Source organism: Synchiropus splendidus, chromosome 2, assembly GCF_027744825.2.
Source record: "Synchiropus splendidus isolate RoL2022-P1 chromosome 2, RoL_Sspl_1.0, whole genome shotgun sequence".
NCBI classification, from domain to species: Eukaryota; Metazoa; Chordata; class Actinopteri; order Syngnathiformes; family Callionymidae; genus Synchiropus; species Synchiropus splendidus.
This window is the reverse complement of record NC_071335.1, coordinates 16,091,634-16,104,888: the sequence shown is the minus strand read 5'-3', so window position 1 is coordinate 16,104,888 and position 13,255 is coordinate 16,091,634. Positions and strand designations below refer to the sequence as shown.

At 42.9% G+C, this 13,255-nt stretch overlaps 1 protein-coding gene across 1 annotated transcript in view; it reads left to right on the top strand.

The window, feature by feature from the left end:
- Window positions 1–10,074: 10,074 nt before the first annotated feature.
- LOC128754975 (glucagon receptor-like) overlaps window positions 10,075–13,255 on the top strand; it is a 36,687-nt gene continuing 33,506 nt past the window's right edge. Inside the window, exon 1 of the mRNA XM_053858021.1 lies at window positions 10,075–10,365. Coding sequence (XP_053713996.1) covers window positions 10,340–10,365 — 26 coding nt within the window. The 5' untranslated portion in view covers window positions 10,075–10,339. The remainder of the gene's footprint in view (window positions 10,366–13,255) is intronic.

Sequence of the window (13,255 nt, the reverse complement as noted above, 5' to 3'; positions counted from 1 at the left end):
GACGGCAAAAATGAGGTTATACTGTAAAGCACGACTAGAGACTCTGGGTGAGCATGAAGACAAGAAGCAAAGTTATTTTGGGTCCTATAGCAAAGCTAAAAAGGCAATAACCAATGTATGTTTACATCCAAATTTTCCTGATCGTGGTCAAGTTATATATAATATATAATATATATATATTTCATCCTAGTTTCTCTTTTAAAAAGCATTTTAAAGAACATTTTCATGCATGATTATGTAACAAAATTAATAAGGAAAAAAACAATGCTTAAATACTTAAAAAATAGCCTGTTTTAGACTATTGAAGTCAATAAAAAAAAAAAAATAGAATTATAAAAATTGCTGCGGCTTAACCAGTCCTCTTCCACAGCCAGATCCACAACCTGCCAACGGAGCTCCTGGAACAGACCCCTCTGAATGTATGAGTGCGATCGTGAATCACCTCTCCAGGGTTTTTCATGTCGTGCAGCAAGGATAATACCATGACAATAAAATGCCGTGGCTTTCATGGCAACGCCTAACAAACCCGGCCACAAATAAATGCATCCATCCATCCATTCAACCATCCGTCTTTTCATCCACCAGTGTATACATCCATCACCCATCCATGTTTTCATTAATCCATCCACCCATTCATCCATCTTTTTGCCCACCAATAAATAAATTTTTCCATTTGTCATCCATCATCCATCCATGTTTTTGTCCACCAATGAATCTGTCCATCCATGCAATCCATTCATCCATCCATCTTTTTGCCCATGAATAATTCCATCCATCCGTCCATTCACTCTTACAGCCATCTATTTTTTAATCCATTAATAAATCATGCATTCATTCATCATTCTGTCTTTTCATCCACTGATAGATCCATCCTTCCATCATCTTTTCATCCACCAATGTATACATCCATCACCCATCCATGTTTTCATCGATCCATTAACCGATCTACTCATCCTTTTGCCTGCCAATAAATACATTGTTCCATTCACCCATCCATCCATCCATCATCTATCTTTTCATCCACCAATGAATCTGTTCATCCATCCATCTTTTCGCCCACATATAAGTCTGTCCATTCATCTTTCCATCCACCAATGAGCTACTGTGGACTGAGGTACAAAATCAATAACCTCCGTCTGACTGACAGCCTTATGTTATGTCTTAATCCTCTGAGGAGGTGGGCGAAGACATGCTCCATTGTGTTGTTCACGTGTGCTGACAGGCCTCAACATTGATCTTGGCAGCTGAAGCTCATGCAGTGACACGCCCCCACGCTTCCACCCGGGTTCTGCATGAGTGGACTCACCATTGTGGCCCTGCCATTAACTACCAAAAGACAAACAAGTGCCGGAGCATCAGGCCAGTGCGGGACAGATTTGGCCTTCGCCTTCAGCGCCAGCGCTACGCCAATGTGTTTTATGAGCAGGCAGCTAATAATTCCTGACCCAACCCTGCCCTCCAAATCAGCGCCGGTGACGGGAGAGCGACTGTCGCAGAGGTGGAGAATAATCCTCAGTGTGGCGTAATTACCTGTCACTGCAGCACTTCCTTACTCCACGCGTGTGTGTGGGAGGTCAGCGAGCGTGTGCACCTGTGGGTGTAACTGTCGCACGGAAGACGGTGAACTTGACAAGCTATCCCACTGTGTCAGAACAGTAATAAATGGAATGTCTTTTGCACAGTTCTGGAAGTTTGTCTTTATGATCTCTTCATCACATTAAGCCCTGCCTCCTTCATGTTCTCTCACCGCTGTGGCTCAGCAGGCATCACCTTGGTAATCCCCTTATGTCTTTGTGTGGAATCCTGTCACTTTAAACACAGCCCATTCAAGTGATGACACTCCCAGGTTGTAGATTTCCCTGTTTTTGTCGGACTTCCCACTCACGGAAAGACAACTAAAAGAGTTCTCTCGAGACGCTGGAAAGCAATATCTCAGGAAACAGTGACAGCTGACTCATGAAAGGTCTGTGGAGTCTTGCTTGAAGGTAAGTTGCCAGGTGGTCATAATAATCCCCATTACTATAACTGTATTGGTGCTCGCAGCCAAATGAATTCATTAATATGCATTATGAAGCCGGAGTCAGCAGCCTGAAACAAAACAAAATTGTCTTAATAAAAGTATGCATGAAGCAAGCTTATTATGAATAACCATTTCTTTAGCTGGACTGAGAGCAGCCCGAGGTTTTCCTCATATACTGCGGCTCAGCAGTGCGAGCCCTTCTCAGCTGGCACCAACGTTATCACAGGCACTGATCTACATTTACCACCTATCATCTCATTTGTCTCATGGAATTGCTTGAATTTATTCTCCAGTTTCTAATCTTATTCCTGTCATCTCTCAGGTGCCGCCTGCTTCCAGCGCGTGGAAAGTTAGATTTTGGTCCAATTTCAGTCTCTATGTCTTGGTATGTTGATCTTATCTAGAATCCGCCTCCGCCTCCGTGAGACTCCGCCTCCGTGGCTCAGGAAGTGATGTTTGTGAAGGTCACCAAACACAGAAACGCTACAAAATCACAAGGCACAGAGTCACGGTTGATAGAAGCTTGTGTTTAGTCATGACTTCAGCAGACAGGTTCAAAATATTCAATACACTATCGTGCTGCGTGACTGGCTTCGTTCACTCAGTCAACTTTGAATTTGCAAGGTACATCGCTGACATGCAGCCAGAGGAACTCTGGGTATCAAGGGTCAGTCACATGCTCTGCTCATTTAGGCGGCCTTCCAAACACTCCGCGAGCTTCATTGTGAAAAGTGACCTGGGTCAAATTTAGTGACAGAAACTTTGTGGGTTTCTGTTTAACCCCCCTCCCACTTTTATATTTATAACCCCTATATACTCAATAATGTCACAATAATGGGGTTTCCATCCATCTGTTCTTAGGGAATATGGAAAATAAACATGAATGAACATTAGAAATAAAAAAAAATGAAGAAAAAGTTCATGTGTATCAATAAAAATCTTTTTCTTTCCCATGGAAACAACAAATGATGACTATGTTGTCTTTCAAAAATGATGCTATATGAAAATGTGTGGCTCCATGCGAGTTCAACTTAATGCTAATGGATGGGAGACGGCAAAGAAACGTCAGCTGAGTGTGTTGTTTGTTTTGTGGTGGGGAGACGCTTGCTGATGACATCATCTCATGGCAAATGGAAATGAGCGTAAAGTCGTATCTTCTTTTCAGATCTGCAAAAAATGTCAAAACATTTGGATGGAAACCCCATTATTGACTGAGACTCAGACAGCTTGAGGTGCTGTCAATAACAATTGGCACGTTGTTACAAGCAGAACTAAAGATGCACCACCTCAAGTCCATCCATTGTTTACGCTGCACACGAAGTCCGGATATGCCGCGAGGGCAGAAACGCTTTTGAACTGGAAGCCTCAGGTGAGGACATGTCACCCTGTAAGCTGCCTTCTGTGTCAGCACAGGACGCAAAATTCCACTTTCTCAATATATTACACCGTGGGAGTGAGGATGGGTTGATCTCCTAATGTTAAAGAATGTTTATAGAATAGAATCCTGGATCCAGACGGTGAGCTCCTAAAAGTGAATCACTTGGTCCACCGTCCAATTTCACAAATTTCCTGGAAATATGATCCAAAACCGTACATAGGTTTTCACATTATTTTGAAAACAGACAGATAGACAGGAAGTCGTAAAGCATGAAATGTGGCCGTACCTGTGACGTGATAGGAGTGGGTTTAAGTGATGGATGAAATGCTGCTGAAGGCCTGGATACACAGCTGTGGATAGAAGCTGTGGGTCTGTAGGTGGAGGTGATCTGGCTGAAACCCACACTAGTTCACAGAGGAACAAGACTTCTCACCTCAGGGCTGCTGTGGGAGTCAAACCTGGACCAGAGGGCCAAATTATGGGAAATGAAAAAAATAGCATTGCAACTAATCTGTCTTTCATCACCAAGGTGATATGCGACTTCCTGTTAGAAGCGAACCAGAGCTGCTTGAAGGTAACAGTGGGTCAAAAAGTACGTCACAGGACTGCTTTCACTGTGCTTGTTTCAGGTATTAAACAGTAACAACTATCCCGTGAGCTCAACTATTTGGCTGGTCTCAAATAGTGATTTAGGAGCTAAAATCCGGTGTCAGTACCAATGTGAATATGTACCATTTTGACAGACTGCCGTGTTGTAATACAGCTGTAGTTACACACACAAAATGGAATGGATCAGCACCTCCTCAGACGGACTTGTTGGCCCACTCATTACGCGCCGAGAATCACTATCGACAACATGTAATTACTTCTGTGTTAAAAGTTAATTACATTATTTCATGGAATCCATGGGCACCATCGATCCTCCGCATCACCAAAGTCAGATGAAGTCAATCGATGGTGTTGGTAGGACCCTCTGAGGGCATGTGTGAGGGGTTAATTCAAGAGATGAACCAACGGCCTCCATATTCTCCAGCGGTTTTCTGAGGGAAGGGTCGTTTGTCAGGACCGATCAAGTTTTTGGTGATGCATCTGCATCATTGTAGAGGCACCAAACTGCTTCTGTGTGGTTGCTGTTCCCTGTGGTCTGTCCACAGTCGCATGCAGAGAAAGACCCCTAGTGGTGCGCAAGCGTCAACCTTTTCCTTGCATGATGAGACCTTTTCTCTGGAGCAGTGGTTCTTAACCATGTTTGGGTCGCCAGCGCCCCGTAGAGGGCCGCTAAAAGTTTTTTGGTTTTACACCTATGGGCCACGAGGGCCGTGAGACACTCTGTTTTAATAATACATGAGCCACGTATGGTGGCAGTAGTGTGTCTCTGAATTGACTTGACAGCTGCAAATCTGTGATAGTTTATTATGGAGTTCTTGAAAAGAATAGAGTTGAATAAAAACTGTTTATGAAAGCACCTGTTGAAGCAGTTTTGAAAATTAAATAGAACATTTTTTGATACTTTCATTTACACTTTACGTAAATCTTCCTTGGCATTTCAATAAAATATAATATTTTTATTTTATGATATATTTTATGATATATAGACATGTTTTTTTATTTTCATTTTATTCAGAATTTATTCAGTTTTTCTCAACAGTTTGCATCAAGTTTTTGTTTTTAGGAACATGACTTGCACCTGGTTCTGCTGCTGGTTGGAGTTTTGTATGACAAATATCTTTGAAACGATCACACGGTTTCATGTCATTTCACAAGGTTTTGTGTTGTTTACGTGTAAGTGGATTAAATATGGTTATTGATCACAAATGAAATCAAGAGTCATGAATCAGTTGTGGGAAAGGTGGGCCCCAAGATCAGAAAGGTTAAGAAGCCCTGGAACATCATTCCTAGTCCAAGTGAAGGCCCTGTAAAAGTCCAAGTAGCTGAATTAAAAAATGTTAAGTTTAAGTTTACAGTTCCATCTTATTTTCTTTGCATTGGAATCACACAGTTGCGCTTGACCTGAACGGCAGGACGAAACAAGACCCGTCCACCGCCTGCCCAGGATGAGACCAAGAGAACAGCCTGGAGTTCCCACACCAATTCAAGGAGCGCGGCGGCGTGTCATGAAAAACAGACAAGTCAGTTCTGATTCTGGTGCACTATGTTCCTCAGCAAGACACGAAAGGTACGGAGCAAGTCAGTGCCTGAACTGGAGACGTGTCTGTCTGTCTTACGAAGACACGAGATTCAGTTCCATTCCTTCCCTCACCTGTGGTGGTCATTGTCAGTGACGATACTTTTGCCAAGGCTTCTCATCATCAAGGCTTATTCCCCATCAAAGCTTGGAGGAGCTCCATTGTCTGTTTCTATGGCGACACTTCAGAGGACACTCTTGTGTGACGTCTCCAGTGATTTAAAGCAAATGTTCGAAGCAAATTAGCCCTGAGAGCTGAATAGATGAAAGCGTGAATTAGCGTGACATGAAGAGTCAACAACAGAAGGGATGTTCTCCCTGTGCTTGCATGTATTTCCTCCGAGCACAGGTTTCCTCCCACAGTTCAAGAGCATTGATGATTCCAACTAGAGAGAGTGTAGTCGAAACAGAAATGCAGTTTCATACTTCTCCTATACTACACATAGAGTGATATAAATGAAGTCTGTGCAATAACAAATAAAAAAAAGAACCGTAGACTAAGGGTCAATTTATCTCCCACTGCAGGGGTCAGTCTTTTTTTAACCAAACTGGTCACGTGGATATGGAGAGGGATTTTTCATAAACACTGGCTGTCATGTTGGATGACGCACCTAAATAACACAGTAATATCCAGACAGCAACAGAGAGAGATCAGATCATTTTTTTATTATTTATTGTCGCAACACAGCCAGTGGGGCTTCCAATTCAGTTATCGTCAACATTTTGATATGAAAATCCCAAGCCAGGAGCGTTATTACAACGTTCGGAGACACCATATCCAGAACATTAATACATCCGAATTGGAAGCATCCTTCTCAGAGAGAATCCGCTATCACTGTATATTTAAGCAATAGAAACAATGTAGATCCGTCTTTTTTTTGTCATAAGTTAAAGGCCTTTTATGCGGCTCATTTCAAGGGCTTAATGGGCCCTGAAATGAGCCGCATACAAGGAAGCCGAATACAATTCATCGATCACAATGCTTTCAAGCGGTCTTTGCATTGGTATTGCAGTTCACCAATATGTCCACCTGGGGGAGCAGCCCACAGTCAACGTTTAACACCATGACAAACTAATGTTATAATAATGTACCTCTTGCACAAAAGAGGAAAACAGAGGAATCCTTGTAGGGGTCAGTGGTCGGTGAGGCCATTAAATATATCTAATATATCTATATAAATATATCTATATAAACTAGAGGACGGAGAATTTCCACCATTGTTATGTTTTTAATCATGTCTCAAAAAAGCTACGTAACAGGGAGTAACAGCAACAGTTATCAGTGGTGATGCTCTGTTTGGTCCTTATCCGTAAGCTTCGTGGAAACGCGCAGAACCAAATGAACACTGAGAACACTGACAGAAGGCTCAGTCCGTATCCGGATTCTTTTGGAATGTGCCACATTAGTGGGCCATAAAATGGATATCAAATCTCAGAGGTATAACAAATAAAATACTTAATAAATCTTTTGGCATGAACACTACAAATGTATTTTTTTTCTCTCAGTTTGCTCCGCCTACACCTGTTCCTCCACTGAACACGCCCCGTTTTGTTATGTTAATGCTCAGAGATTCCTCAAGAGAGAGAGCATCACTCTTCACACTGACTAGAATGTCGCTGTGTACTTTTCTGTTTACTGTTTTTTTTAAACGTTGATGCGCATGACACATGTGGGGCAGTTAAATCCCAAGTATAATAATATTTGAATAAGAAAGTCAAGCGTTTAACATCTCATGGATTTGATGGATGTAAGTAGATGGAAGGAGCTTCCTGGTGGCGTCAGTTTACTCAACTCCAGAAAGCGTCTGTGCCTCAGGTTTTTCACCTGTGTTTGGAAAGGTGAGCGTGAATTGGTGCTCTGAAGCTTATCAGTGCCGACAGGAGGAGCAAGGATGAATTCCAATTCCTCCCTTAGTCCTCAAGATCAATCCTCAATCTTCAAAGCGTTGAGGGCCAGAAATAGGACACCCCTTAAGTGCAGATACGTCATCAGACTGTGGGGGACAGCATTGCTCAAGAGCAGCGTTCAGTCTGGCAGTTCAGAGGAAGACGATTGACCCAATACAGTGGTACCTCGGTTTCAAACGTCCCGGACATCGGACAAATCGGAGTTCGAACAAAAACTTCGAGACTTTTTTGCTTCTGATTTCGAACAAAAATCCAGAAGTCAAATGTCCCGGAAAAACCATAACGTGCGTGGAGTGATCAGCTGACCCACGACGTGCTTTGTTATAGTGTATAACGCAGCCTCTGTATGCAGACGTGTCCCGTTAGCTACATTTGCGGACTGTTTTTTCTTCATATTGAGGTGTAAAACCTTTCCTGTCTCCACACTGGACCGTGGTAGAGTGTCACAGGGGAGGTGCTCGCTCTCCACACCTCCGAGGCTGGAGCGCACACTCCAGGGTTTGATGTCCTGTTGTCACTGGGACAGGGATGAGGCGAGACTGGGAAAGTCATAAACCAAGAGGCGAGTCTTGGTTTATGACTTTGTCACAGCCAAACTGCACAGAAGCGCACATTCAGAGCTGGACACGCACCGGGCACCTCTTCACTTCTGGAGAGACCTCACTCACTCGGCAACCCCTCCCACATGCAGCGGCCACACACATAGAGGAACAGCGCACCTGCAGCAGACACTCTACATTCACTCCTACGAAAGACTGTTTTAAGGCTTGGAACGCATTATTTCTTTTTCCATTCATTGTAATGGGACAAATCAATTCAGATTTTGAACAAATCGCTTCTCGAACCGCCGTCTGGAACGGATTGTGGTCGAGAACCGAGGTGCCACTGTATCATAAAATAAATGTTGTGCAACAATGAGGTCAATAATGCGTTAAATGAGCTAAAATAATCCAATGTTTTTTGAATATGTATATCTCCATTAACAAAGAAAATACTCACATTTGAAGCTTGCTTTCTTCGCTGCTTTGCAAGCCGTCTTTTATTGGCTGAAAATATGCATAGCATTCTGCACTTCCTCAGAACAGGGATGGACATCTCCAACCACACACCACCACTGTGAGCAGCATCACGCCAGAAAATTCCACAGAAACTCTTAACATTCTTTCTCTCACCCTGCTGTTGAACACTCAATGTCAATGACTTGCAAGCAAAAGGCCTTGTCTCACTTAGCATTTAAGCTGTAACCGTCCAACAGCATCCTCAAGATGCATCACTGTGTACTGAACTGAATAAGTACTCTAAACAAATACAAGTATTGAAAGGCAACAGTCAGATTGGAGTACACATTAATTGTGATGCAAAGGTTTGTGTTAAACATCTTAACAGATTCATTCAGACTTCATCCCCCATTTTTTTGCTTTGGATCTGGGACTGGTGAGTGGCCTATGTCTGGTGGTGGGGTCAGGACTGCAAATCGTGGTGACCCTCTGCCAGCGCTAGTGTGGCTTCCTGCATTCTCCCTCCACCAGGATGTCTGTGATTGTGCTGTTCTAACGTTATTGTATATATCTTACATGTGATTGGACGTTCTTTCACATTTTAAATCATTAAAGTACAATAGAAAAAAAAACAACTTCAAAAATGATCATACATGACTGAAAGCAATAATAATAATACAATATACATAAAGATGTTGCACCTTTGTTCAGACTGAAATAACATAACTTGTTATATGAATATAAATATAAGACAAAGTTTTATCAGGTAACAAATACAATCCTTACTCCTTGATTTTTTTTTTTATCAACTGCAGAAGTCAGCGTTTCTCTGGCTCCTCTGTTGAACCCAGCAGAATGAGGTTCTGTGTCTTAATATGCTGTGAATAAAAGGAGGCCGACCTGAAAGTCCCATCTTTTATTTGCCCGGGTGATGAACCAAAACTTCATCTGATCATGTGGCAGGCGGTTTCTCCTAGTGAGTCAGGGCTCCGTCATAAGAGCAGCAGTGAATAACACTATTATTCGGAGCAGTTCAATGATATGGCATGAATGTCTGTCGTTGAAACTGAAATCACACATGGGAGGAGGCAGAAAAAAAGAAATAAAGACTAACCAAGATAAGGTAGCTTTTACTGTCAGTTCTGCCACATGTATTACATTGAAATGTTACTACGTGACATATACGACATTGATCTATGTATAACATACAACATAAAAAACATATATGACTGTCACTTGCATGATGATATGATGAAAACAGGGAATAAAAAGAATTCAGAGGCAAGCAGGTTTGTACAGATTTTCATTCCATATTCATTTCGTTTTCATTTCATATTCATTTTTCACAGATTTTCCTCATGTTTCCCAGTAATTGTTTTTCCATCTTATGTTCTGACATGAATTGTGATTCTAATCGAATAAAAAAATGTATCTTATGAACCTACTTTCCAAACTAGTATTCTGCGTGGTAATCACCTTAGTGTGAGATGGACAGGCACTTCCACGGTGTCGTTTTATTTTTTGAATTCACCGGAAGTCCTTTGCTAATCTAAGGAAGCTTGACACGTCCGTGAAGACGCGGCATCCCGCTTCATCGCTGCACTTCTCTTTAGTTTCCACCTCCTGGGGAGACAGGTGTTTTTTGGGGGGGAAGTTGCGGTAGACTCATTTTAAAAGCGGAATATGACCATATTGCACTAGCCTCCCTTCTTTCCCGGCGGTGTCCTTCCGTTCTTCTTCACTTCTGTCCTCTCCGCTGCGTCGGCTCATGTGTCGGTGCTCGGCCGCCTGCAACTGCGGTGACGGGTCGACTCCGGAGATGAACCTCTGCCGGTGCGTCGGTGCGCGGGATGTTTGGACGAGGCTGGATGCTTAGGTAGGAGTTGCCCTTCAGTTGTCTACTTCAACGTTAGAGGAACTGACTCTTTTTGCTTCTGTTAAAGTGCGTATTTCTTACCTTTGCAGCCACAAACAAGTGCTTAAGTGTCTCCACTTATAGTGTTAGCAATGGTTTCAGTCATGGCTTTAATGCTGCCGGTGGTTTAGTAGTAATCTGTCCATTTTGGGATTTCATCCTTCGCAGGAGTGAGACTCACTCAACTTAACAGTGATCCGCAGAGTGATCTGACGCAGAGTGGGAGTCTGAAAGGGTGAGGCAGGGGTCGAGAGTGAAAGGATGAAGGGATAATGGATATGAGGTTATGAGCATCAGGATGAACAGGAATGCTCGGCCTCTGAGCCCTGAAGAGGTTTGTCAAAAGTGATTCATGCACAGTGCGTTTGGAAGTGTCTTCCTGTTCCAAGGCTTTGCCACTTCATAACTTAAATTAAGAGCAAGGTTTTGGATGGGATACTCCTAAAATCGCATTGAATGTCTTTGCACATTTCCCCCTTACTCAATCTCAGATGACTCGAAATGCTGGGCAGTGATGTAACACTGAAGACGAATGAGGACTTCCACAGCTGACAGCTTTCAAACTAACTGAGACGTCACTGGTTCCTGAAAATAAAAGACGTGCTGTAGTCCATAGTGACGCGACTAAGGGCTTTCCTGCGTGTCACACACTCGGAGGAGATCCCTACACCAGATAACTACAAGACTGCTGTTCGGTGGGATTTAAACCGGTCACTTTCTCATCCAGCTTGTATAACAACTTATAATAATCACGCTCATTACAGAAATACAGACATGTAATCTAGTATACTGATACTCACATGACAAAACACCCACACAGAAAGCCCAAGATAAAAGGCTCTTAAGGTGCCAGCGGAGTGGAAAAATGACTTCAAGAGTTATCAGTATTTATTGAAAATTATTGTGCGTTGTGTTTATCTGGACTTCGGCGATGACAAAAAGACTCTTTTTTTTTTCATGCTATATTTGTATGCTTCCTGCAACATTGCTGCAGCAGGCTTGGATTACAAGTTCATGTCCTCCGACTGAGTTATTTTTGTCCTTATATTTCGGTTAGATCTCAGGTCCATCTATCATGGGTGCTCAGTGTTTTTCGCTCGACATGAGCGCACTCATTCGTAGCAGAATGGCTAGCAGAGATTTAATTTGTCAACACAGCCAACATTTACGGAAGGCAGACAGTGATGAATTGTGCTTTTTAAACTGATATGAAGACAAAGTAAATGTATCTGCCCCACTGTCGGATCACCTGTGCTCAGAAGCTGAGGGCACTCAGCTGCTTTCATTCATGAGGCAGACAACGCCTGGTGAGAGAACAGAGGGAAAAAGTAATTCAGCAGGTCACTGTGGCTGGAGCTGCTTCATTCACGTCAGCGCTGGCGGATGAACGTCCCTGCTTTACAGTGCTCCTCATGGACGGTGTGGTTCAGTGCGTGACAGCGGTGAGGGATGTCTTACCTCCACCAGGACACTAACCACTAAGTCGGTCACTCACGTTATTTTCAACAAAATTATCCACTTCGGAGGAAACAGCTGAAATCTACTGAGCCCTTATTTTAGTTGGCCTAGATGCAGAGCCTGGATAGATGTTTTTGAGTGGTCCCAGAAGCTCAGAGGGCAAAAGGCAGGGTCAACAGGGCTCTAAAGTTGGGCCAAACCTGGAATCTGGGTCTTGTGAGCAAGCACCCAGTGCCAAGAAAGACATGGCCCCGCCCTCTTGTTCGCTCACCACTCGCATGATCGATTGGACGGTTCTGGATATGGATTACCTGAAGGAACTGATCGGTACTGACACTGTTGGGTACTTTTCCTGGTTGTCACACTAGAGTGGTTTTACCTGCAGAATGTTTATATGACATGAATTAAATTGAAAGTAGAATGATAATTGGAGAATAAACTTGGTACGAAAAAGTTGAAAAGTAGTAAAGTATCGCCGCTCAAATGCAGTATCCGAGTACAATACTAAGTTGCCATATTGTCAATAATGTCAATAATGTCCAGTACCCATAGCTGATATTTGGGGCTCATGAGTTCACATCATTCACAAGTACAAACTTGTCTTTTTTATTGATTTATTTTCCCATTCATGTGTTTTAATGAGTGGAGTATTTGCTTATTTGTCTGTTTTTTGATCACTTTGGTGTCAGTATTTGCAATTCTTTTGCGGGAGAGCTGCATGCTAAAGACAGATGGAGCGTGATGAAATTCTCTCCTGCGCCTCCACACGAGCTGCTTTACCTTAATTTTCCCTCCCTGTCTTCTTTTATGCTGGACATAACTCTCCTGTGATGTCTACTACACTCACTACTACGAAATGTAGCCAGTGTCATGTGCCATATAACCATCACGGAGCCTCTATTGCCCTGTGTTTATGCTCGTAATGTACGAGTGTTAAGTAGACTGTGAAACCGGAGGCAGGCCGGCCCAGCCAGTGTCACAGCAGTCCCTCCTCTGTGAGATTTCACTGTTTACTTTATACCTCTGCATCAGGGTAGATATTTGGGTGCCAAATAGTCCAATCCATCAGCATCTGCTGTCTTGCTTGTTTGAACCAGATCGTGCAGTTTCAACCTTATCAACATTAACCTCACTATTTATGGAATAAAATCCCAGAGTGGGGTTCAAAGAGCTTTTTCCTTTGCCATGGTGAAACAGCATTCATAGATTTAAAAGTAGTCGGGAACCTCAGTAAAATCAGAGTGTAGCCACAAAAGTCTTATGTCTGAAACAGTGAAAGGGATGTTGGGAATCCAAGAATGAAACTCCAATAACAGATAATGCTGCTAGTGTAAACACCATTGAAATTAATGGAAGGATGAAGGGGGTGGACAGTGTTTCATGTCTCGATATT